The sequence below is a fragment of the Cupressus sempervirens genome, chromosome 5 (genome assembly GCF_028749045.1).
Source record: "Cupressus sempervirens isolate cs-2001-9-10 chromosome 5, ASM2874904v1, whole genome shotgun sequence".
NCBI lineage: Eukaryota > Viridiplantae > Streptophyta > Pinopsida > Cupressales > Cupressaceae > Cupressus > Cupressus sempervirens.
Genome location: NC_143122.1, coordinates 198035997 through 198063798, shown reverse-complemented (window position 1 = coordinate 198063798; position 27802 = coordinate 198035997). Strand labels below are relative to the sequence as shown.

The following is a 27802-nucleotide window of genomic DNA, read 5'->3' as shown; positions in this document are numbered from 1 at the left end:
AATTGCCTTTCAGCTATTCCCTTGCACCTCTTATAAAAATACTAGTATATTACAAATTTGCATACCCTCCTTCAATTCAACCTTTCTTTAATTCTCACCCTCCACCTCTTTTAATGCATATAAATACTTTTCTTGACTTATACCTTATATAGAAGTCTTGGCCAATGAGGCCCACTTGACGTTCTAAGAAAAGTATGAAAGCTAGTAAAATTGCATTACTTATGTAACACGAAAGAGACCCAAATAAACTAATTTTGCATGGCATGTCACATGGTGTGGTGCTCTCCATTAGATTGGTGTTCAAAGTCAAGTTTACTTCAATTATTGAGTGAATATAGGAGAAAATAACTCACTAATTCAATTTTCCTTTTTTAAAATGGGTCAATATTGTCGAAATTCCCAAGAACACAAGGCACGTTTCGACAAAAGTAGATTCCCCTACCCGCCCTTTTCTCTGTTTTAAATTTTATATTTACTTATTTATTATTATTATTATTTTGTGGATGGAAGTTGCCCGGCTCCTACAACTACCGTCCTCATCTTTATTCTTGCCATAGAAAAACTTCTGCACAAGCAGCTGTCATGCCTTACAGATTCCTTTTCGTGGGTGCCCAGGTTTTAAGATCTCGCTGTGGAGTTCCGTCGCCTTTCAAAATTTGATCGTTTGTTTTCCATCGCCTTTCAATAATTGATCGCTTGCTTGATTTCTTCTGTGATATAGATTTTAAGCTCTTTGATCAAGCCGATCTGTTAATTTCTTCTTGATGAAGAGTTGTGGTATTCGAAGACTCGAAATTGTACCTGTTGAATTGGGTTGACTCCATCGAATTCTTCAGATTCCAAGTGGGTTTGTGAAAATTGTTTTTTTTGGTGAACATTTACATTTTGTAGGGTTTGTAAGAACTCCTGTCTTTCCCGTGCAAACATTTTATTCATTAATTTCGTCGGGTTTTTGCGGGGCTTAGTCTTTTCTTCAAGTATTCTTTCATTTTCTTTCGGATCTCGGTGTCTGAAGGTTTGGGCAACTTCGACTCTCTTGAGATCTACTGTATTGCTTTAACGATTAAGATTTGTTCACACTCTTGTGAGAATTGGATAGATTTTACAGGGTATCTGTGCTTCGCTTGTATTGCGATCTTGTTTTATTAACCTTGGGTTTCGTTGTTTTTATTGTCGAATGTTGGTTCTTCTTTCGCTCTTTCGTGTCTCTCTCGGTTTTTAATTCGGTGAATTTGTATTAATTTTCCTTAGAAGAATCGAACAGTTAACGGAAACTGAATGAATATCTTATCTCGGGGTTAACAGAATGGATGCCTATGTTTTCTGTCCAGATTGTTGGTAAAGTGTTGTTCAGTTTTTGTATTGTCGAAGTGCAAAATTTTATTTTTTAAACTTCACCAGAGAAGAGCTTTTCCCTCTGTTGTTAGTTTGAATCAAAATCTGCACTCGCGGACGTTCCATAGACGATCTTTGTTTATTCAAGAGTTTGAAATGAAACAGGAATTCAACCCAGCCGTTTTTCAGATAGGCTCAACCAAAAGGCTTTGCACTGCTTAAATTTGTCTAACATTTTGGTTTGCTGCTTGAACTTTTATAATTCCGGGAAGAAATCGTCCTTCTTTTCTGTTAATGCGTCATCGCAGTTAATCTATTCCGTGGACTGGATTTTAGCCACAATTCTACAAAATTGGGGAATCTTCTGACAAAGGATTTGCATAAAAATGTTGAGAACTCGGGATCTCTCCCCCTTTGACGATTCTGTGAAGAAAATCCACCGTGCTGCTACAGATCTGCGTGAGTTATTGGATGTTCAAGCTTCAATTGGTGGAAGAAGGCTTGAGTCCCATGCAAATCATCATTTAAGTGATAGGAAAATGGATACTCAGAAGGTATTGACAGACAGCAAGGATTATGTCAAGCCCGTCTCGAAGAGAAAGCCTGTATCAGTCGATGAGAGAACAGTGGTAGAGGATATTATGTCCTACATGCATCGTGTATCAAAGAAGCAGAAATTACCCACGACTTCTGTAGACAAAAGTGCTGCTGTTCGATTGTCTCCACATCGCAGAATTTTGAGAGTTTCAGGATCTGGAGATTCAAGGAAAAAACTTTTGATCTCGAGGAATCTAAGACAGACTTCTCGTGGAAGAGAAGTTGAGGAGGATGCACACAAGAATGGCTTTCACATCACTTCAAAAGCAAGGGATTTAATTGAAGATTACGATGACCACTTATCTCGTAAGAGATTGAACCTCCATTCAAAATTTACGTCTGATACTGAGAGCCTCAGTGGTAGAGGGTATAAGAGCGAGTCTATTGATTGGCCACAGAAATCTGCTCAACTGCGGTTGTCTGCTGAAAGGTTGGAAGCAAGACCACTTTTACAGAAAAGAATGATTGCCAATCAGGACTTGAAGGACAAATATAATGGTATTGCTAGGCATGAAGCTTATGGTTTAAGATCTGATGTTTCTTGTGAAGAGTCTCAAGATGCTGTTCTTGGAGATGAGTTGGCAGGACTCATTTTCATGTGTAACGATCAACAGAGGGTTAATTGTTTTAAGTACAAAGTGTTTGGTATGCCCAAAGCAAAGTTGAGACTTTTAGACCATGTTAAGCCAGGTACTAAATTGTTTCTTTTTGAGTATGAATCTAGGCACCTTTGGGGCATATTTGAGGCTGCTTCTTATCCTGGAATTGAGCTTGAGAATGACGCCTTTAGAGGATCTGAAGTTGACTTCCCCTTACAGGTATGCTAAGCCTCAACCTTTTTCTGTTTATCATTAAGATCGTTTTTATGTTCTAGGAGTTTTTATGTTACTAGAGACAAATACAATTTTCTCTGCCAAGAGTTTCAGTGAGTTTTACAGCTTTGGACTGTGAATTGTTTCCCTCATTTAGGAAATAAGCTGTTTTATTAAATCATGTTTACATAAGGCAAATTCTCAGGTATCACATACCATCTTCGGTTTTGTGCTAGCTAGTGATTATTTCTAATGGTCTAGAGCTTCTTTCGTTGGGAAAATATAATTTTAAAATTAATCTGGTGATGCAAAAGCAGTACTTTTTTTAATAGTAAAATAGCATTTGATAAACACATACTTGTTGGATGTGTTAAATTTAGGTGTTGGATGTGTTTAATCTAGGCTTAGAAATGTATAATAATAAAGTTTGAGGATTCAGAAACCTACTAACACCAGTGAGGGATGCTCTCTTGAGGGAGATCGTATGGATTTCTGGATGAAAGTGACCGAAGAGTTGCAACAAAAGCTAGGTTGGGTGTGATTGCTCATCTTGATCTACATGTAAACTTAATGTAAGCAACCCGAACTATCTTAGAACCTAGAGCATATTTGTCTAATCCTGATGATTAATCATGTAGTATGACCCAAAATGCCAATTTTATTAATAACTTAACACAGTTTAATTTAGAAAAAGAGTATTCTAAATCTTATATGAGCCATGGAAACATCATATTTCTGAAAATTTAGTGTCCTATGCTAATACAATCTAATTAATCGCAATCAGATATCACCTATCGATGTTTTCAATATTATTTTCTTTCTTGAACCACACATGCAAATAGAGCAACTAAATTTTTACAATAGACCTGGATCACCTGGCATACAGAACTGCACTTTGATGTATATTAAACATAGCAGTGTGCAAACTGATTCCCCTGTTGGTCCTGATTGTCTATAATGTTTTGCTCCACTCAAGAATTTGTCCCCAGGAAGGTCATCCTAAAGGGTTCTATTGAGGAATGAGACGATGCTCTGGAATTTGGTCTAACTGCTTAGTTTTTTTTTGTTTGTTTTGAGTTTTTTTGAAGTATATCTTCTCTTCTCTCCCTGTGTTGTTTATATTCCATCTTCCTTAAGTGCAGTTGATTGACAAGTTCTTCCCTCAATGTAGAACAGTCAACTGGCAATCTAATTCCCTTATTTGACTGGTCCCCTAAATTTAAGCGGCCACAATCCTGACTGACTGACCAGAGTCCAGACCAGTCTTTCTTCCAAATGCAAACATTTTCAACTGTAAGCTGTATATAATAGAGTCTTGCTAGCAAAATCGCTCACTTTCCTATGTATCTTAAAAAGGAGACATGATAACCAAGGAATTTCTTGGTAATGGTTCAAATTTTGTACTACGTAAAGTTTTGTAGCCTTCAATGTGATTTCGTAGTGATGAACTATCAAGATCTGTTCGTAAAGATTTGTACTTGATTATCTATAAACAATATAGATGAAGGCAGAACATTGCAACTTTTGTTCCCCTCATTTTGAGCTATATCATTAGCTCAAAATTTAGTTTTATCACGTTTAACTATTTGAGTTGCACTACTGGCAAATTATATATGTTCAATTGAATACTGATTTTTCATATATGATTGGGTTCCATTTGATTACCATGAAGGTTTTCATGTCATTGCTGTTGAAGCTTATGGAGGCAATTGGTGGTCTAAATATTGAGGTTTGAGAGGGTTCAAATCACAAATTTAAAATATGTTCTTAAAAATGTTAAGACTTTGTCTATGCTGTGGGGCTTCTGTAAACCATACTTGGCATGCTATGCCCAGGGCATCAAGATAGTCATTGTGCCAATTATGTAGCAAAAACCATTTTTCAAGTGTTTGTTTTTTGCGTTAGTATTTTTCAAGTCTCGAGGGACAAACTGTCATTCCAATTATATGAGACAAGCTTGTAGAGATAACTTTTAGTATAGTTTTTTGATTGACATTTCAGAAGACTTCTTATATTGATAATTATGGCAGAGCACATTTATTCCATTGCCGGGGATACAAAAATATTAATTGCAGTTGCCAATGACATCATTATGTTTTTACACAGTTATCTGCAGAATCTTGTATCATACTTCTATGAACTGTTTAACCCAAGAGCTTTAATTCTATTTATGTGTTTTTTAAAAAGTAAAAGACTATATCACTTTTTGGGTCAAAGACTCAAAACTACCAAAAAGATCAAATTTAGAATTACATTAAATGCTGAAAACTTGATGGTTTACTCTCAATGAATGTTGCTAGGGATTTGATTTTTGTTGATAAGAAAATCAGGAGTTATGGTCAGCCTTTCAACTCTTTGGGATCTTCTCTCCTTAAGACAGATTTGGTATTTCCTGGAATGTATACACTGAGTTTCTTTGGACATTTAATGTAAATTGACATACATAGATCTTAATATCAATGAGGATTGGTGTACATAGTTTGTGTGCACATTTCTCATCAATATATTTCTGATAACTACAAGTTAACAACTAATGTAATCTCTTAAGTTGTTGATCTTAAGTTGAACACCCGTTTTTCCACAATCACCACTTCCTATAAGCATTCATTCTGGTGTATAGTTAAAGGGATAATTCATTTGGATTATTTCTGGGTTCCTGCCAATGCATAGATCCACAGTTTCCTTCCTATAACTGGCTTGCACTAGTTACCCTCATACAGTAATGTTCAATTGATGAAAATATTCAAGGTAATTCAGACTGCTCAACATAGTGTTTTGTTTCTAATGCAGGTCAGATTTTCAATCTACAAACTGTGTGATCCGCTTACAGAGAAGCAATTCAAGGAAGCTATTAAGGAAAATTACTTCTCTATGAAAAAGTTTCATTGGGATTTAAATGCGGAACAGGTATTAGTTGTGCATCATCAAAACCTTTTTAAGTTTGTATATATATTTTTGAGAATGTATCCTTAACGTATACAGATAAGAATTTGGCAGGGAAAGATCCTGACCATACAATGCAAGTTAGGATCCTATTATAGACAATTTATATACACTTGTTTTCTCTCAGGTATCTAAGTTGGCTCAATTATTTCTCTCGAATTTACCCCCTGTTTCAAGGGAAGCTTTACATTTTTCTAAAGCTGTTCCACCACTGTCTGTTTCAAGGACAACTTTGAATGCCTTTAGTTTACAAAAACAAGAAAGTTTACCTGACAGCATATATGACAAGGCTTCCCTTGAGCAAAGAGCCATATTGGGACAAACTAGAAGAGATATTTTATGTGGAGATAGTCTTAGAAAGTTAACTGCTACAGCAATCTCTAAGCCTCAGAAAGATTTTAGATTAAGAAATTTGTCTGAGGACTCGGAATTTGTGGATGATGATGGAGGATCATCTACAAGAAGTGGACGCTATATGAGTGTCAGAGAGCATGTGTTGAAAGATCTAACCAAATTGAAGAGGGAGCATTTGAAAGATTTAAACACATTCAACAATAACTGGCTTAATCATAAGGTGGATGTCAGTGGGGAAGAAGGAAGGATTGACTACTGCCATAAGGAACTAGCTGCAGAGCATTTGAAAGATAATCCATCCTATGGATTGGGAGGTTATCCCCATAATGATGTTCGGCAAGGCCATTTGGATGCTGCATACTTGGGTTTAAATGAAAAGGAGTCATTTGGAAGAAGTTTTGATTCAATACCAGCATTCTCTACGAAGGGTGCAGGTCCTTTAAAAAATTGTCTCCAAGAAAGCAACAGGGAAAGTGTAAAACATGTGTATTCTGCAGCAAGAGATTTGGAAAGTATTGTATATCCAAGTTTGGCTATGTCGGTTAAGGGACAGTCAGCAGCGAGTGTTAGAGGTACGCATATTGATCTTGTAAATGCTCGTTATAATGTTCGGAAAGCTTTGGAAAGTGAAATGGAGCAATTCAATGACCTTGAGAACCAGTTAGAACCCAGTGTATCCAGCTATCATGATGCTCCATCATCTGTCAGTCTAGGTATGTTGGATAAGAGTTACCTTGATGCAGAGAGGGCATTAATTAGCCAGCAAAGCTTCTTGACATCTAAATCTAATAAGGAAGTCCATCATGATGCTAACCCAAAGTATGAATCTCAAAAGTTTCAGCAGTTAAGTTGCCATGATACAGCTGGTGATTTAACTGTAGTTAAAAGGAATTTCTCTGACATGGATAATGATGATATGCACTGTTTGCCAACCAGGGTTGTCGACAGCCTGGGAAAAATAAGAGTTACAGCAAAGAGTGATTCTCCATTGATAGAATCAATACATGACAAAGGAAGATTGAATAGACTAGATGGGGATGAGAGGAGTCATTTTAAGGAGAATCTTCCCATTTCAGCTTCGAACTTGGAAATCAAGCCTTTTTTAAGGAAAACTGTGGTGTCTCCAAAAAGCATAAATAACACAACTATTTCAAACTCATTGTTAAAAGCAGAAACCACTGGAACTAATAATCAGAAGAAACTTACCGTATGGTCTCGCTTGTCTGCACCTGTTTCAACTACACACAATATCATGAGATCCAGAAGTGTAAGCTTAGATGATAAGCCCATGAGATCCAGAAGCTTGAGCTTAGAAGTGAAGCATACTGATGAAATTCTTTCAGAACAAGATTATGAATCAGACACTACTAGAGAAGAGGAGGATTACTGTATTCCTGATGATTTTGAAGATACTGACACACCCAAAGAAGAATTTGTTATTGATTTCAAGCGAAGAAAAAACATTCATGGATCTGAACGACATACAAATTCAGAAATGGGAACAGATAAAATGTCAAAAGATACCTCACAGGAAAATAGCATGCAAAACGAATTTGATGGTCAGAAAAAGAGGAGGCGTCTAATTCGTCCTGTTTTATCTCCCAGCAATGCCAAAGGCATACTAACTTCTAATGCAGTGGTTGAGAAGCAACAAATTGCTTCTGTAACCACTGTTGATGTAGATGGTACTGATCCTAAGAAATAGATGTGATGAGCATCTGAAACATGGGCAGCTATACACAGTTCCCAGTGAAGCTGGCTTGTTTACGAGTGCATTGATAAATCCCAGTTCAAGCAAATAAATAAATTGTTTCAAGGATATGTTCTGATTGAAGAAAAACAACACTATTAAAGGGCAATATACCACATTATTTTGAAATGGTATTCACTGTTTACCTTCTGTAAGGTTGAATTTATGACATTACTTCTATCCAGAAATATATTTCAATCTGTCTACTGAGGGAGTGCAAGTTTCTTTGTATTGCTTTAACCACAGATGACAGAAGAATATGAGATCACCACTTGGAACTGTGAAGGAAAATACATGACATCAAAACCTGTAGTGTCAGTCATTTAGCTCTACATGTGCTCCTATTTGTCGTTTGGTGCATAATCATTTACAGATTGGAGTGGTGCTGAAAAACATATTCTGTTTTGTGGGACTGGATAGACAAGTATCATTTCAAACAAAGAGCAATCATCTCTGTTATCGTTAATATCTACAGGGCCATATTGCCTTCATTCTGTGCAAGCTTTTAGATGATTATACCTGCAATATACTGGTAAAAGACTTCTCATGTTGTGAACTATGCTTTGTCATAGTAATTGTACATCTAACTTTGCGAATTTCAGTTTAAACAAATTCCCCTAGTCCGTGTGCATTAACTTAATGTCCTTGGAGTGGGTAAAAAATATGGATTTAACTATGTAATCATCTGCTGATTTTTATACTGAGAATCAACTGGTCTTCAAATAATATTTAGTTTTGCAATGGTCTTTTCCTTATACATATGTTGCATGTGTGTCATCTGAAATATAAATACCTGCTAGCCCATTACAGAAGTGAAATAAGATGCATGCTGATGGCACAACTCTTTACCAATTTTCAAATTCTCTTCTTTTGATATCTTATTTGAAATACCATTAATTCAGTCAGGAACTATTGATCATATTCTATTTTTGCCCTCCACAAGAAATTATTGACATACTTGAGAATATCACTGCCTAAAGGTTTTATAACTGTGGATTGGAGAGAGAGTCTAAATCTTATGGCAATGATTGTCTAAATGTAACGATATTGAGATCCATGTCCCTAAGAAATTCTCAGATACTTGTTTTTGGGTCAATTTTAATCAGGGTTTCTTATTCATCTTACTAGCTTGACCAGATAGTCAATATAGTCATATTTTTCTTTGGAGGTACATGTTTGTCACTAATCTAAGTGTTTTCATAATCTTCCGTGCAACATATGGGGTACTTCAAAAAAGTATTCTCATGGCATTGACAAAATTGGACACAACGTAAGTAGGGTGCTTGGCAAAGAGTTCGGATTCAATTCGCAATGTTATCATATGTGGGTTTTTGTTTGGTGAACATGATCTTGGTGACCCGAGGTGATTTCTTATAACCCGAGGTGATTTGGGAAAGATGATCTTGGTGACCCGAGGTTATAACTAAATCTTTATTTAAGATTGAGATTAAAATTGAAATAAAATTATTTTGATGACAAGTTATGTTGAAACTTTATTTATAATGCGTGGATAGATCCAAGTTCATTATGCAATTTATTTTCTTCTAAAATTGTTAAAAAGTCATGATTTTAATTTATGTAATTAATCAATAAAGTGATTACATATATTAAGCTTTTCAATGCTTTTGATCTAGTGCTTGGTACTCTTAAATTTCTAGTCTTTGGTACTCATTTATATGTTAAGGTACATTTTTCATGAAAATGGATAGTACATAGAGATGGGCCAATGATGGAGTTAAACACATAGCAAAAGCTAAGTTATAATGACAAGTCTTAACATAGCAATTGCAATAGTTAGAAACATTGAACTAAGCTGTCTACTTTTGTTGAAAGATGAACAAAATGTATTGGGATGTTTCATAGTGATTATTGTAGAAAGCTTGGATAAAGTTCTGTCATCTTTTCAAGAAGTGTTCCTTGATCCTTAGGGATTGCCACCAAGTAGGGATGTAGCTTATTTATTTTGACAGAAAAAAAAAGATGGTTCTTGGAGGACATTCAAATATTATAAAGCATTCAACAAAATGACAATTAAAACATAATCATTGAACAAGGAATGATTATTTGTTGGATGAATTGTAACAATTTAAGTACACAAGAAAGGGGACACTTGGTAGATCACTTTCAAGACAAAACAATTGGTGAGTTAAATTATGTCTTAAATCAAACCAGGGAATGCAATGTTTTTGATAAAATTAAGTAGGGATTTTGATAGTAGTGCCTATACCCTTGTACAAAAGTAAGTGTTGTGGTTCTACAACATATACCCTATTTCAAGCACTTTTTCAAATTGGGAAGCCCCTTTTTCTTTGGTCTTGTAGTTTTGGTTTGTATGACTTGATGTGGATATCTGTCACATTAGATTGTGGGTTCTTGCAGAGAGGCTCTTGATCGACAAACTCTCCTATTGGTCTTCATCTATGTTTTCTCTCTCTTCTTTCTTCTTGTTTGGTCTTTGGGTTTGTCCCCGTTTTTGTGTTTTTGTGAGTTCTAGCTCTAGTTTCTTCATAGTCTTGCCTTTTACGTAGTTTTAGACTTCAAACCTCTAAAGGTCTAATAAGTTCGAAAGTGTGAAGCTTTATCTCCCTAGTCACTTCCAAGTTACTTTGACAAGCAGGGAACTTCGAGCTTTCACAATCCAAAGTCTTTCAACCTTACATAGTTTGAAACTCAGGTTGATGTTACCTCTAACATTCAAACTTAGATCTTGATTTCTCTAGTCAATCTCCAAGAGTCTTGATAAAACCATAAGCTTCTTTAAGCTTTTCTTCCAATTCAATGTTCTTTGCTTTCTTCTTGTCAATATCTTCAAGTGCAATCAAGAGCTTCTTTTGAATGCTGTTAGTTCCTATTGGGATTATCCTTAAGCTATTAGACTTCCTCCAAGGCACAACGCTCTAATAACAATTATTAGGAGTGAAGAATATTAAGAGGGTGGAGGGGTGGGTCACTATTGTCACTCTTTCGATAACCTTATTAAAAAAGAACTCAAAACACCATTATTTTTTTTGTGTGAAAACCCTATTAAGGGAAAAACCATGGCGGAGTTGTGACATGTGAAATTACTCTATAGAAGTAATTATCCCAATTAAAGGATTTAGTACAATGATGAACCCTATTAAAGGTTTTGAAATGCACCAAGGCATTATGTACTTGCTCGAAGAACATTTCTCTATTACAATGTTAGGGCTATAACCTTATTTTATACAAAAAAAGAAGAACAACAACCCAATCCTAAATTATAGAGTAACACCAACTATGCTAGATCAATTTTGATGTAGCTAGTCCCTATATACTATCATTCACATTACAAATTTTGTTTTGAACTCTACACATATCACACTACATATAGTATCACATATCTCACATCTCTCTTTGGAAGGGAAATCTTGGTAACATATATACCCATTCAAAACATTTTTTTATATTGGCTGGTTAATTCCCCAAAAATGTGTAACTTGATCAAATCATCAATCCATGATATGCTAAGTAAATAGTAAACTCTACATATTCATCTTAAACATAACCAATAGTCAAAACAATTTTCTTACCAAAATATGAGTGTAATTGATGAAATATTTTTATCTTTGTTTTGTTCTTAACCAAAAGTATGAATCCAATACTGAAACATGAATATCTCATGAATCCCAAAACTTCAAGAATTTTGATCATATAATAAGATCCTTATAGCTATCTCAATACTATATTCATAATTGCATAGCATAATTACATACCTATATATTATTCTAAATTCTAATTTCAATCAAATATATATTGGTAAGACAAAATCTATTGTCATGATCAAGAGAAATGTATGTAGTTTCCATCAATGACAACATATCATTCATTGTAAGTGATCTCTTTCCAATAGTAGCACATATTTATAAGCACTTTGGGCCAAAATCTACGTAACCATCATGATCGAAAGGGTCAAATTAGCTAGGATCACCTATCTATTCATGCAAATTAGACATTATTACTTAGGACCTTGATAAACATATCCCCCCTCCTTGGTTGTTTAGGTGTCATAAGAGAACTGAACTCTTAATAAATCCATATCTTTGTGCTTTTCAAATCTAATTTGCACAAGATTGGTGCATTCTTGTCTTTAATTCTAGCTCTCATTGTAGGTGTAAATTGGATTTCAATTATTCTTTGTACTTTGTATGTATATGGAGACTAAATCATTCCATGTGACATCCAACATGACGCACATGGTCAATCGACCATGGGGAAATCCATGAAGAAGACCGATCAATTGTATGGACAACTCACCATCCACATGGAAGAGACATATAACACTACATCAACATACAAGAACTAAATCAAAAGATCAAAAATGTTTCTACCTAATAGTATATGACAATATACTGCCACATCCTTGACCATATAATCACATGACAATATTGCCACCATGTGAACTCCCAACCATCCAACCATGTTAGCTGTATGGACTTGCAACATCAATAACATAGTCATTTACCATGTCAACATCTATACACCCTAGTCAACAATATAATCAAATGCTAACATCATCATCTGCAAGGAATTAGTGACTATTTGATTGTCAAATTTATCCACCATTTCCCCATTAAATTTAAGCTCGTTAGTATTTTGTGATGGTTATTTGACTATTAAATTTAAGCTAGCATATCATTGATGTCAACAAGGTTTGGAGGATTTTTTTCCCTTCACCATATTAATTTTTATTGTGCTTTATGACTTTGACGACTCATATCTTAGTTATTTTGATGTTCTTTTTAGAGCATTAAAAAAAAAAAGTTTGGAGTAAATTTGTGTACTCTTTGACCTTGAGCATGTGCACTTTTTTTATTTTGACATATTCTTTTTTAGAAAATTAATTTTTTCATAGTAGTTATCCAATACTTGTTTTTGCAACGTGTAGGTTTTTGTTCATGATCATATAAACTCTTGTTGAAATCATTTCTTTTAAAAGTGCATAGGTTTTCGGCTTATTTTGGACATTGTAATTCTTCTGAAAGACAAATGATATAAGAGAACTAGTCAAGGATTGTGGCATTGATAACACATATGTATAATTTGCCTTCAATTTATTGGAAAACTTCATTTAGACCACGTAGCTTTTATTTTTATTTTTCAAACTTGTCATTTTGATTATGGTAGTGCTTATACTACAACATCTTTTGACTCATTTATAGAGATGTTGATACTCAAAAATGAAAATTTGATCATAATGGGCATTCTCAAGTCCTCCAAATCCAAAGCTTTGGTAAAAAGTCAACACACTCAAGGAAAATATTCCAATAAGTAGAGGCAATAAAAGCTAAACCCACATGAGGATAGAGCATAATAATCTTCTCTCAAACAAGGAGGTTCTTCATCATCTTTGAAGAAATGAAATTCACAAAAAAAGGAAAATACAACATGATCATATTGCAGAAATTTTGGTCATGACGAGCATTGTTTCATTAGAAAGAAAATTGACAAGTTACAACCATCATAAACAAGAACAATTGTTGATCTCTAAGCCCAAGTTGCCTATTAATGTCTAACACTTAGTCATTTCCAAGGTAACATTGGATGGTCATCATTGTGTCCAAGCCATCCAGATAAGGCCGATCTATAGAGGACTTGTTTATATTTCATTACATGTTGAGCAAGTCAAAGGTTGCCGAGCACCCCAGTAGAGACCGAGTCAACATACATGTCGAGTAAAATAGAAGAGACTAAGCATATGAAAAGTTAATTAAAGCTGAGTGAGTTAGTATATGCCGAGCATATAGAAGTCAAGTGACAACATGAATGTTAGTTATGACCGAGCGTCACAACATTTAAGTGCCAACTAAACCAGTTTTGACATATGAGTTTGTAATGACAAAACCACTTATGTAAATCATTTTAGCCAACTTCCACATGATATTTAAAGATTGTAGAGATAGTTATGTAGAAGATTATGCATTTGGCAGAAGGCATTAATTGCAAGAAAAAATAATTAACCAATCATAAAATTAGAAGGGTGAAACAAAAAAAGGATGAAATATGGACTGTTGATTAAGATCTAGAACCTTCTACGATTATCTATTTAAGAAGGGTTATAACCCTAAAATCAATATGGATTACGAGCATAAGTGGAAGCTATTGTGAAGGAGCGAACAAGCTTAGAATAGAGCAAGGAGGCTAAGTCAGATAGGAGAGCACAGAGAGCAACTAGAGCAGTGAAGGACATAACAAAGCATATCAGATAAGCAGATCAATTTGAGATATTGAAGAGAGATCTATAAACAACTTTTAGAGAAAACTAAAGGATCAACTTTGACACATTGAATTGGGAAAATCTCTTAACAAAGTGGTTCTAATAGACCTTATTTAAATCTCCTAACATAGTCCTTGCTTTATTGTAAGTGTAAAATCCTTTAATCAAGGTAAGATGTATTAGTCTTAAAAGATTTTAATAGAGCAAACCCCTCATAGGGTAGATCATCATAAGTGATCATATTGTAGCCCTAATAGGTGAACTTTGTTGTTGCAGTAGTAAAGATTTGCAAGTTTCATCCCCACCCCAGTATTGATGACTCACAATGTACAATCATGTTATATGTGTAAAGTGAAGAAATTGGAGATTATGAACTTCGAGCAGCATATGAGAAATTGTGTGACAATGAAGTTTTTCTAGGTTACCAAAATCTTTGTGTTATTAGTTTATGTTTTCATAGATTTTATGCTTAGATAGATTTCATTTCAGCATTACATGTTTATGAGTTTATAGTATGAGATCTAAGATATGAGATAGATTAGGTGTGAATACAGTTAATTATTTTATTAGTGAAAAGTTTTATAGATCTTGATTCACTCCCCCCTCTCAGTATCTTGCTTCCCAATTAAACTTCTAAAAATTGGTGTTAGAGCAAAATTCTCTTGAAAGAAGTCAAACAACTTGAGAGTACATATATTGGAAATGGAGGAATACAAGTTGGGAAAAATCATTGACAACCAGATGATAGAAATCTAGATCATATTGCAACCACTTGAAGGAGCAAAATAGAAGTTATGAAAATCCTTAAAGAAAAGGAAAGAAATGGCCATCCAACAGAATGACACACAATATAAGGAAGTTGATGTCAATGACTTGTTTAACAGTGGAAATACTAGTGATAGTGATGCAACTATAACATATCTATTAGAGAAGAACAACATTCTAAGTAAAGAATTCAGAGAACTCAAAAGAGAACAACAAATTCAATTAGTAAGACTATGTGAAATAACTGGACAAAAGAAGAAGGATGAAGAAGATAAGATCTGAAGAAGACAAAAGACAAATGGCTACTAGACTTGAAGAAAGATCATTTTATGTGTAGAAGCTTACAAACAATCAGATGGATATGATGAATCGACTATTACTTGTAAATCAGAAGTCAAACAGAAAAGACATGAAGATTACAAATCTAAGATCATAGAGTGATCAACTAAGGAATGAGTTGAGATTTGAGAAAGAACTTCTAGAAAGAATTAACAAACCAAGTGAAGCTATTAGATACTTTGAAGAACTAATGAGATCACCAATGTCATATAGTGATACTTTTGGTCTAGGACATGTTAAGCACTCTTCATCTACTGAAGTGGGAGAGTCATCAAAGAGTGGTGAGCAAAGAAATGCAAAATCCAAAGGAAAACCTACTTGTCATCATTGTGGTAAACTTGGACACCCAACCAACATTTGTGGAAGAAAAAATGGTATACAAAACCTCAAACCTAATTTTATTGGAACTATTTTAATTGTAAGAAACAAGGACATTGAGCACATGAATGTAGGTCAAAGACAAGTGATGCATCTACTACACCTAGATTTGAAGGACATTGTTACAACTGTTAGAAATATGGACATAGAACTCATGAATGCATATCCAAAGAAAAATCTAACTAGACATCTAAAAGGAAAATACATGCACCTAAGCAAGGTAACTCTTATAATTGGGATGACAACACATAGTATAATTTTCATTATTGTGGAGAGTATGGGCACATCCCAAAGAATTGCATTAAGACACATTTAAGGGGAAACTACAAAAAATGGTTGAATGAAAACCTAGTTTGTTTCAATTGTCTAATAACGAAAGCTTCAAGATCTTAACGATGTACTCCTACACAAGAGTTTATAAACTTATGATGTTCAGTATAGAGAACCTTTACTTAAACTGTGATCGCAACTTATCAAACTTGAACTTTTTAATTTTTAACTTTTAATTTTTTTTTTTTTGCGTGTGTGGTTTTACCCCGTAGTTTGGGCATGACAAATTGTCTCAAGGTTGGACATGTTAGTGTGAACTACATGACCCCAACACCAAAACCAAACAAAAGCAAGAAAGGAAAAGGCAAAGTTGAGATGAGTAAATCATGGGAAGAGATAGTAGAAGCTAGAGGTAGTGGGTCAAGCAAAGCTGAGATCATCCAATCTAATGGACTAGGTGGTCACAACACAACCAACTAAGAAAAGAGGTATGCAAGGGACTGTATACTTAAATGATATATAATACATCCGTTCCTAACAATAAAAGTGAGTAAAATTCCACATCAACATGAATCAAGATGCATTAATACAAGTTCGAGAGAAGAATTAGGTAATGGAATATGTTTCACTATCAAGTGCTAAGCATTAGTAATATAGTCTATATTGATTGAGCATTGCAATATTGACCAAAAGCTTACATCAACTGAGCTGATGAACTGGCCAAAAATAATGGCATTGACTGGGTGAGGTGATAGTGATCGAGTATTTGAATGAAAAGAAGCATGAACACAACTTGTGAAGGCAAGGATAACTATTGTGTACTGACTAGAGTACAAACACATTTATTATAAACGTAAATTAATAGATTGAAGGTATATATCAAATGTTGGTATTCATTTTCATTTACCAAGCGATTTTCAGTGCACAAGAGATTCAAAGGTGATTAAGGTGCTTTCAATGATATAGCAAGTTAATCACAACGTGCCATTGGCAAAATTTGGAAGATAACAATAAGCTAAGTTTTTAGTGTCAAGCTAAGTTATTTTTGTTGTTGTTGAAGAATATTTGTTCAAAACACTAATTTGGAAATGATAGCTTTTTCGTTTGCATCTGCTATCAAAATGTTAAAGGAGCGCAATGCACAAATTGTGAGGAATGATCAGTGTCCTCCATCGAATTTCAAAGAATATCCTAATATTGCATTGAATGGTGATGAATTTGGTGCTCTATCATCAACTCCACCTAAAGTATTGATGACTCACAATGTACGATCATGTTATATGTGTAAAGTGAAGAAATTGGAGATTATGAACTTCGAGCAGCATATGAGAAATTGTGTGACAATGAAGTGTTAAGAGATGAGAACAAACTAGTTTCTGAGAAAGGGATGACCTGTGCCTTAGCCTTTCCAAAGGTTTTCAAAGTAGAATGGATAAAGATTATGTTGAGCCGAGTACATGACATGAAGATATGGTTAGAAGGTGGACTAATCAAGATTAACAAAGCTATCATACACTGAGTTACTGGTTATCCTACTTTAGACAGACCAAAGACGATGAGAAGTGCTACAAGGGATGTTGTTGAGCAACAAAGGAAAAAGTGCAATGGTCATGGAATGTTGATTGATGGGATCAAAGATCCAATTACTGGATTTGTAGTACGTGTGACTGCACATAATTTCTATTAGCTTAGATGACTAAATAACATACCTTGCATTTTAGTAGACCTCAGATACAAAATTGTGAAGAAAGATCATAGTTATGATCTTCTCGAGCTGCAACTACAATAATTGTCAGAGAAGCTTGGAGCAATAAGGAAAGCCAAGAACACTTCATGTAAGTTTAAATCCTTACTTGTTTGTATACTTTTCTATGTACAAAATTCATTCCCCACCATAGGAACAATTTCATGGGATAGGAACATACCAACTATTGAGCAAATAAGTGATTTGATCAATTAATTGGGAGAACATTTTGAAGCTATAATAGACAACTAATTTGAATAATTCAAGAATAAGATGAAGAATAGGATAAGAATACCTAAATTTCTTGTAGATAATTATTTTGAAGATATATGTTATATGGTAGATACATATTTTATCTATGCATAGGTAAACACTAATAAAGTGACATCGGAAGTGATTGCATTATTATATGAAGAGATTGACACAAATGTTAAGCCATTTGGTACTTATGAAACAACCAAGATTAACATGATGATGGAAACAAAAGTGCCCAAGATAGATAGGAAAATGATGTAGGAGTATCCCAGGCTTTCTTGCAATCCTACATGTTGGAGGAATTCTGGTTTTTAGTTGTGGACTCGATCACTATTGGGTATAATTTATGCCTGGAAGCTTGACATACTTTGGGAGCTCGACATACACTATGATGCTTGGTATGGTCTTTGGTTGCTCAGCATGGTCTTTGGAACTCAACATGATTTGTGGAACTTGACATCGTTTGTGGAACTCAACATGGTCTGTGGAACTCAACATGGTCTCTGGAAATTGACACAGTCTTTGGAACTCAGCATGGTCTCTGAAACTCGACAATACTTGGGAATTTATTGGTTTTCAACTTGATTTTTTTGACACTCAGCTTGGTCTTCATTTTTTTGGTGCCGAGTTGTCTTTGAGTTGACTTTTGGTAATTAATTTATGTATGGGTAGTTAATTTAGTGTTGTAGCCAACTTGTGGCTCAACCTATATTTAATGTAAGGGATTTAATTTAGTTTGTAATGAGTTAGGCCGACTTGTGGCTTAGTTGGGTGTAAGAAGGGGTCTTGTAGAGACTTTTTGGGTTGATGATGATGATGATTCATTCTAGTATGGAGAAGGGGATGAAGCGTAGATGCAAATTTTGAAGAGCTAGATTTGCGGCTTAGGAACCAGAGGATTTCTTGGTTGACCTAAGGGTACAATTGTGAAATTCTTCTTGGTGTTCTTATTCAGTTGTGGATTTGGACTAGCTAGATTTGGTGTGTGGTAATTGGGTCTAGTGGGATCTTACAAAATTAGTATTGCAATTGCCATTTATATTTGGACTTAACTCGACAGGCCTTACAACCGGGCATATTGCATGTATTTAGTTATTTTATGAATAAAGAAATTGTTTGGTATTAGATCTTGCATTATTGTTGCTTTGTTGTTGTGTTTCCATTGTGTGGTTATCTGCTGGGTGCTAAGACATCTCCTTTGGGGATTCTTTTGCCTTGCAATGCGTTAGGTGGTATTAGAGTGAAGGTTTTCCTGAGTGAGTGGATATATTGCCAAAGTTGAGGCAGTTTGCATAGGCTTTGCATAGAAGGTTGATCTTGTGGAGCTGATTGATCTTCTGGATTGGTGGGTCTATTACTAAGGGTTTGCGAATATTTTGGAAGATGCCTCAAAGAAAATTATACCCTAAGGTAATTGATGATCTTAGTGATGCTATGGAAGAACAAATCACTGAAAAGATTAGAGCAAAATTCAGATATGAGATTGCATTGATGAAGAGTGACATCATTGCTGAAATTGTAAGTACTTTAGGTGGTGTACCTAGACTTGTGGGTACTGAAGGTAGTTATGAGGAAGTTTTTGAAGACATTGAAGCTATTGGATCTAGTGGTGAGGACAAAATTGATCATGTGGAGAGACCTATTAGAACTAGGGCTGGTTAGTTTGCTAGGCCTTGATCTCAGTTGAAGCTGAAGCATAAGATGGAGGTTTCTAATTTCTCAGGTACTTTGACTCCTGAAGACCAAATTGATTGGATTAGTGAATTGGAAGACTACTTTGAGCTTGAGGATATGGAAGATCCACTTGGAGTGAGGTTGGCACAAACTAAGTTGAAAGGATAGGCTACTCTTTGGTGGAAAGAATTGTAAAGAGACAGAGAAGAAGAAGGTGAAATGAAGATGGCTAGATGGTGGTTGATGGTGACTAAGTTGAAGGCTAAGTTCATTCCTGCTGATTATGAACTTGAGTTGTTTAAAAGGTTACAAAATCTAAAACATATGACTGTGAAGGATTATATTGAGGAATTCTACAAGTTGACTATTCGGTCTGGGCATAGAGAATTATCAAAGGAGAAGGTAGCTCGTTATATTAATGATTTGAGATTCAATATTCAGGATGAGGTTGGTATGTTGAATATTTCTTCAGTTGAGGATGCTTATTAGTATGCTTTGAAGCCAGAAGATAAGTTGAAGAGGAAAAGTCAAGGTAATGCTAGAGGGAAGGAGAAGTAGGATAACTCGAAACAAGCTAAATTGAGTGCAGAAGGTGAACCACAACCTGTTGATTAGAAGAAAAGGACAGGTGGAGGTGGGTTCAGAGGTAATTATTTCAAATGTGGTAAAGAAGGGCATAGATCTTTTGAATGTCTGCTTAGTAGAACAACTATTGTTGTGAATGAGGTTGCAGTCTATGACAATCAACTTGAGCAAGGAGAGAGTTTGTTGGCTTAATGAATACTGGTTGGTTAGAGGACTAATTTGTTTAGGACTTGTCATAAGTCTTGCGGTAAAGTTTACAAGGTAATTGTGGATGGTGGTAGTATGGATAACCTTGTTGCTGAGGAGATGGTTCTGAAACTTGGTTTGAAGAGAGTGAGCAATCCTTATCCTTATAAGATTGGCTAGTTGCAAGGTGAGCATACTTTGGAAGTGAGGGAGCAATGCCTTTTTGATTTCCAGATTGGGCAGTATAAGGATCAAGTGTTGTGTGATATTGTGGAAATGAACAATTGTCATGTGTTACTTGGAAAAATTTGGCAGTATGATTACAGGGCTATGCATGATTGTGTCAAGAATATGTTTATTGTTGAGAAAGGTGGAAAGAAGTTTTCCCTATTTCCTTTACAGAATGAAGAACTCGATAGGACAAACTTGAGTATTGGTAGCTTAGTTGAGTTGGCAGATTCTGGGAAGGATGGAAATTAGTATGGAAATCAGACCTATAGTACATCAAAGATGGATGTGAAGAAGCTAAAGAAGAACAAGGGAAAGAATGTAGAAGTTGAATACTTGGAGGATATGTATGTGAAGAAATAGTTTGGGGTTTATGTATTGAATCCCAAAAGATGTTCTTCCAGTTACTAGAACATCTTTTCGAACTTGTGGTGTCTGATGCAGGAGCATCCTAGGCTTTCTTGAAATCCTGCATGTTGGGGGAATTCTAGTTTGTAGTTGTGCACTCAGTTGCTATAAGGTATAGTTTATGCTTGGGAGCTCGACATACTCTAGGAGCTCAACATACAATGTGATGCTCAACATGGTCTTTGGTTTCTCGACGTAGTTTGTGGAACTCGACATGGTCTATGGAACTTGGCATGGTCTTTGGAACTCTACATGGTCTCTGGAACTCGACATGCTCTTTGGAACTCAGCATGGTCTCTAGAACTTGGCATGGTCTCTACAACTCGATAATGCTTGGGAATTTACTAGTGTTTGGCTCAGTTTTGCTGACACTTGACTTGGTCTTGGTTTTTGTTGGTGTCGAGTTGTCTGTGAGCTAACTTTTGGCATTTAATTTATGTATGGGTATTTAATTTAGTGTTGTATCCGACTTGTGTTTTGACTTAGATTTAATGTAAGGGATTTAATTTAGTTTGTAATGAGCTGGGCCAACTTGAGGCTTAGTTGAGTATAAGAAGGGGTCTTGTAGAGTATTTTTTGGATGGTGATGATGATTCATTCTAGTGTGGAGAAGGGGATGAAGTGTAGATGCAAATTTTGAAGAGCTAGGGTTGCAACTTAGGAAGCAGAGGATTTCTTGGTGGACCTAAGGGTACAAGTGTGAAATTCTTCTTGGTGTTCTTATCTAGTTGTGGATTTGGACTAGCTAGAATTGGTGTGTGGTAATTGGATCTTGTAGAATTGGTATTGCAATTGTAGTTTGTATTTGGCCCTAACTCAAAAGGCCTTAGAACCAGACATATTGCATGCAACCAATTATTTATGAATAAAGAAGTTGTTATTTGGTATCAGATCTTGCATTATTGTTGCTTTGTTGTTGTGTTTCCACTATGTGGTTATTTTTTGGGGGCTAGGACATCTCCTTTGTGGATTCTCCTGCCTTACACTGCATCAGAAAAGAATGAAAATGATTAAAGATCTTGAGGGAAAAATTGATGAAGGTGAATTCTAGATAACTGAAGGTAAAAAAGAGGATGAGGAATCCAATGAAGAAGATAAAGTCGAAGAATCTAAGGGAAATGAGCTAGCTATTGCCGAGCCCAAGGAAACAAAATAAAACAAAATAGTGATTGTTGATCCAAGAGTGGAAGAGGATCTAAAGAAAGGTGTAAAGAAAGCTATTACACCACCTAAGCTAGAGCCTAAGAGAAGAGTAATTACAAGATAAGAGGTAGCCTAGTCCCTAACTTTAAAAAAGAAAGAAAGCTTAGCAAGGAGGAAGCTGACCAAAACAATGAAGCAAAACCTACCTAAGAGGTCAAAGAGAAAACTAGTCGTAACACCTAAGGAGGAGGCAGATGAAGAAGAAATAAAGTTTGATGACCTGGAAAAGCTTTAGATTGTATCTAGATTGCCTCCAAAGACTATTGACCAGGTATGCGAGACAAACAAAGAATTAGATAGTATTGCAACATTGGAGACAATTAATTTTGATTGTTTAAATAAAGATGATTAGGAGAAGCTTGAAAAATCTATGATAGATGTGATGATTTAGTTTAAATCTACACCTATAGAGTTAGGTAAAAGGTATGCCTAAGGATTTATACAATAAAGTAGATGCTAAGTGGAAGTGGGCATTATCCACTGAAAGATAGATCAGGGAGACCACTTAAACCTAGACAATGCTAGATTTGGGAAAGACACATATGTCTATAGCCCTGAAAGATTATGTAAAGAAATTTATGCCTAAGGAGAGGGCATACAAAATTTTGAAGAATAAGGCTCATGAAGTTGAGAAAAAGATCATTCTTATATGGAAGGAAGTATTTGGATTGCTTGTTCCATCCACTAAAGAAGAAGAAGAGGAAGAAGGTAGAGATGCTGTAGAGTTAGAAGAATAGGATAATGAAGAAGAAGTTCCTAAGCTTGTAGAAGATATAAGGTAATTGGTAGAAGGGTGTGAACAAAAAGATGTTGTCACAATTGAGGACATTCTTAATTCATCTCCACAGAATCAAAATGTGTTGACCGAGGAAGATTTGAAAAATGCTACACTAGATACTTCAGATCACTCTCTACCATGTGCTAGTTTAACTTTATTACAAATATAGGATTATCCAAAGATTGAAACTGCAAAAACTGATGATTTTCAAGTCACATTAGTTATAGTGTTTTATAACATGAGTGCTTAGCATCAGGGCAAGGCAATAATTGTGTTTCCATAATTTACCCATGTCATAGATGACAAACCAGACGGGAGTAAGGTAGAAGAACAGAAAGAGAAAATAGAGACAAAGAAACCAAAAGAACAAGAGGCTATCAAGGTCTTATACAACTGCCAATTACCATGCCAACAAAGACCTTAACTGTTACACATGTCCAACAAGTTAAATAAACTCAATAGGAGAAGACACTTGGATTGACTGTAAAGGGGAAACAATTACAGATATCTGTTGGAATAATTAAAATAACAGAGAGGGGGGGTGAATCAATTATTCAAGGTCCAAATATAAAAATAAAACTTTTTCAGTACTTAGCAAAAATATGTGCATGCATTGATTAGATCATCCAATATCTCAAACCTTTGCATATTACTATCCTAGGTCAAATGAACTTTGTAAAAATGTAAACATAAAATATAAAAAAATCAATCACACAATTTGACACAAAGATTTAATGTGGAAACTCAATTTGGGAAAACCACTAGTAACATGCTAGCAATTTTATCTCTTTTGAAGTGAGCTCTGTGAGGAGCCAACCCTATTAAAGGTTACAATGAACACTGTTAAATTTGACCTTGATTAAAGGATTTCAATCACCCTATTAAAAGTGAGCCTTATTAGAGGACTTTAGAACATTCCATTAGAATGTCACCTGGTTAAAGGATTTACTCATGACTGTTAGGTCAACCTTAATCCAAAGGATTTATCCAAACTGATACAATTGTTAGAGTGTAATAGTAGGACTTGATCTAATAATAATTACAAATTTTAGATCTCTCATCCATCTCTTCGTCCTACTTGGCATTCATTACCCTTTGTCTTTGATTGCTTGTTTACCCTTCAAGCCTTCATCTCCTTAAGCCTTCTTTCTTATTATGACAACTGTAGGTTCATTCCTTTGGCCACCATATGAAGCAACACCTCTGGACTCCAGACTTGAACTTTGACTTGAATTTGATTATGGTCTCATATCTCCTTAAATAGAGAATTTTGATCTTTTGCCTCTTAATCACAATCATCCATCTTCAAGTTAGGTTATATTCATTGAATTCTCCCTTCTTTCCATTATGTTCCCTCTAGAAACTTCTCTTATAATCCTCTTTAAATTCATCTTCAAATGGTTTATCTTGAATTTAATGCCACCAGCTCATCAAGCTTATCGTCAACCTGATTCACATTATTTAAGAAATCTACTTATGTTAGCCCATATTCCTGAAATCTTTATTGAAATTCTTTATGCTATCACTTAGCAATAATTGACTTCTAATGCTTGGTCAACACTAGGTTGCTTGGCATAAAATAAATCTTTCTCAATCAATACTACCATTTTATGACGCTTGACACATACTGACATACATTAATGTATTGTAGTCTTTCAGTTTTTTCATGCATTCAACTTCATTCCTTTCTGCATATTCATCAACTTTCACATTTTCACTTTCCACAACTTTGGTAGTGTTAGAGTTCAAACACTTATAAACTTTTCTCTTGGTGGAATATCCTAGGAATATTCCTTCATCACTTTTAGTATCAAGTTTTCAATTTCTATTTTCCTTCAATATATAACAATTTCTTCTAAATAATTTAAAATACTTCACATTAGGTGCATACCCATACCATAACTCAAAGGGTGTAATATTTATACCTTTCTTGACTTGTAATCGATTCAAAGTACAGACTGTTGAACTTACACCTTCTCTCTTACATTTATATGATACATTCTTCTCTATGTTTTCTAGAAAAATCCATGGTTGATCTATTTAGTCTTTTAGCTATTCCATTTTGGGAGGGGTCCTATGTGTTGACATTTTCCTTTTGATACCTCTACCGTTGCAGGATATGTTGAATTCATTAGAGATACACTCTCCTCCTCTATCATATCTCAAGTACTTTAGACTTTTACCTATTTCCTTTCTAACTCTTTTCAAATAGCTTTTAAACAATTGAAAATCATTATATTTTTCTTTAAGAAGCATCAAAGTCATCATTCTAGAGTAGTCATCAAAAAATAGAATTAATACTTATCTCCATAGTAGTACAAATCAATTCCAAAATATCATTAAATCTATAGGTTATTTTTTCTTGAAACTAGACTTTGTCATTTTTCCCAATAGACATTGTTTACATATAGCATTATTAGGTTTCTTCAATCTTGGCAATCCTCTCACTATTTTCATCTTACTAATGCTTACCAAATTATCAAAGTTCATGTGACAAAACCTCTTATGCCATAACAATATATCATCATATTGTGTAAACACACATGTATCATTAGATAAATATAGATGGAACAAGTTATCTCTTGTCTAATCATCACTTCTAATAAATTCATTAGTAGCATCAAATATCTTGGTCTTTCTATGATGAAATTCAACTTTGTAGGAATCATTGAATTTTATAGCCATTAGAGATAGTTTTTCACTCGTCACTTGAGTTTCCTTGCATACGATTCTCTATTCGAGCTTTCCTTCTGTGTTCTCCATCTTTCATACTGCATTTAGTGTGGAAAATTTTTAGGGCTATTTTATAATGGATCTGGCCAGTTGCAACCTAGTAGTTGATACTGGTGTTCATGCTACTATTCATAAAACCATGGCACCTCTATTGAAAAAACATCCTAGTAAGTTCATCCTGAAGGTTTTTCATGAGGCAATCCTGATATTATCCTTTCTCTACAAGAATTTGACTTTGCATGTGAATGGTTAGAAAAACATACTTTGATAGGGTATTTTGTTGGTAGGACTCTTCCTAAGGCCATGCTCCAAGAATGGGTTAACAAGATATGGACTCATCATGGAGTCCACCTTGACGCTATGCAAAACCTTACTAAAGGTTTTTTTATTTCTTTTTTCTAGCTTGTCCCAGGCTAATGTGGTTTTTAGAAATGGCCCTTGATCAGTTCATTTCTTCCTACTTGTGTTTCAATGATAATTACTCAACTTTGCAGTTTTTGATGAAAAAAAAGCTTAGGGTACTTGTCTGGGTTGAGTTCCATGGTCTACCCTTGCCTTACTGGCCATTTATTGAGTCCATTGCCAACACTCTTGGAAAAGTTGCTACTAAGGAGCACAAGAATTTTTTTAATGGGCACCCTTAGTGACACGTTTGCATTTAGGTTGATCTCTCCAATGATCTCAAGGATTCTATAGAGATTCAAGTTAGTTCCCACACCTTTTCTCAGAAGGTACTCTATTTGAACCTACCCAACACTTGTTATAGGAGTCAGTGAGCCAAAAACAAGATCATGGATTTCCTTTTGGCAGTACCTAGGGTTAACCCCCCCCGCGCACAAGGATGCTCCTACTAAGCCAAGGGATTGAAAATAAAAGGAGGAATGGACCACTATTGGGTGCAAAGGAAAGGCTTCTTTGGCTCCTAATAAGATGTATGTGGCTACAGTTTCTTTTCTCCCTATACAAATAGGAGCACCAACCTCAATCATTATAGGGTTGATGATGGTTTCATTGGAGTCAAATCTTGTTGATTCACAGGTTTCACACAAGTTTCACACCTTGTTGTTTCACAAGGGATCAAGGCAGATGTGAGGGCTACCACTCCTATGGCATTTCACACTCCACTTTTCACATCTTCCATTACAACACAAAATGTGTAGCATTATCCTCGTTCTCTTAGACTTGTGTTGATGTGAGTTTTGTATCACTTACATAACATATTAGGATTTGAATATTCAATACGAGATATTAAACATGCAACTCCTCTCTTGAAAAGTTAATGCTCATGAGACATGAGTATAACTCCAATGTTCCTTACACCATTGGATACTCGCTCAGTTTTATCGATGTGATTTGTTAATAATCACGTAGGCGGCCTTACGTAAATTGTTGAGGATGACTTGGACTTTGATGGGATGAAGGTGATGGTGGCTCGGTTTTTGAAACGTGTGTAAGCAGATAATGTTGATGGTCGTGATGATGGAGGGTGTGTCTGCCGATGATGATGTTGATGGGAAAGCGATGGTTGTGGAAGGTGAATGGATGAGTTCTATCACTTGATCTACTCTAACTTGCTTCTCTAAGCTTCAACTACCCAGCTACTTACTATTCTACTCCTACTCCTATGAATGGAAGGTTAGCAAATGGACGGGGATCGAACCTAATGAGAGCTAACCGGTGGCCTTACTTCCACAGGTGTAATGATTCTAAGGAAAAATAAACTAGTTTACCACACAAAGCTTCCCAACCAGCCGCTAGGATGCTAGTGGCCTAGTATTGACCCCTATCAAACATTTACCAATGCTACCATAAAACTATCCATCTACTCTACTCTTGCTTAAACAACTTGAAATGAAACAAACTTTAAAAACTTAAAAGGAAATCTAAGTGGAATTAGAAAACATGCAATAACACCCAATGTTCTTGATCAACATGCCAATCACAACAATGAAAAAGAGAGCAATTTTGGTATTATTTTCGCAACAATTTCTCTGACCCCCTTACAAATGAGAGAAAATGGCCTTTTATAGAGGCCAAAAATACAATGGATGGTGGAGATCAAAACAAGATCAACGATCCAGATTGGATCCTCAAAACCCTAATTAGGGTTGCCACCCCATCGACCAATGAGAAGCTACCACCTCATGAATGGACCAATGAAAAAAGTGCAAAAAGTGGCAACCAATGAGAAGGCACCAAAATGGTGGCCAATTAGAAATAGACACTTGTC

At 35.2% G+C, this 27802-nt stretch overlaps 1 protein-coding gene across 1 annotated transcript; it reads left to right on the top strand.

Moving 5' to 3' along the window:
- The first annotated feature begins 401 nt into the window (after positions 1–401).
- On the top strand, positions 402–8532 carry LOC149555068 (uncharacterized). The gene is made up of 3 exons (XM_089829101.1): positions 402–2750; positions 5535–5651; positions 5815–8532. Exons 1-3 carry the CDS (start codon positions 1722–1724, stop codon positions 7744–7746), a joined length of 3078 nt encoding a protein of 1025 aa, XP_089685227.1. The 5' UTR covers positions 402–1721; the 3' UTR covers positions 7747–8532.
- The last annotated feature ends 19270 nt before the right edge of the window (positions 8533–27802 follow it).

Coding starts and splice junctions, on each gene's coding strand:
- LOC149555068 (XM_089829101.1), top strand. CDS start 1,722: ATGTTGAGAACTCGGGATCTCTCCCCCTTTGACGATTCTGTGAAGAAA. Junction 2,751..5,534: donor AAGTTGACTTCCCCTTACAG/GTATGCTAAGCC, acceptor TTTCTAATGCAG/GTCAGATTTTCAATCTACAA. Junction 5,652..5,814: donor GGGATTTAAATGCGGAACAG/GTATTAGTTGTG, acceptor GTTTTCTCTCAG/GTATCTAAGTTGGCTCAATT.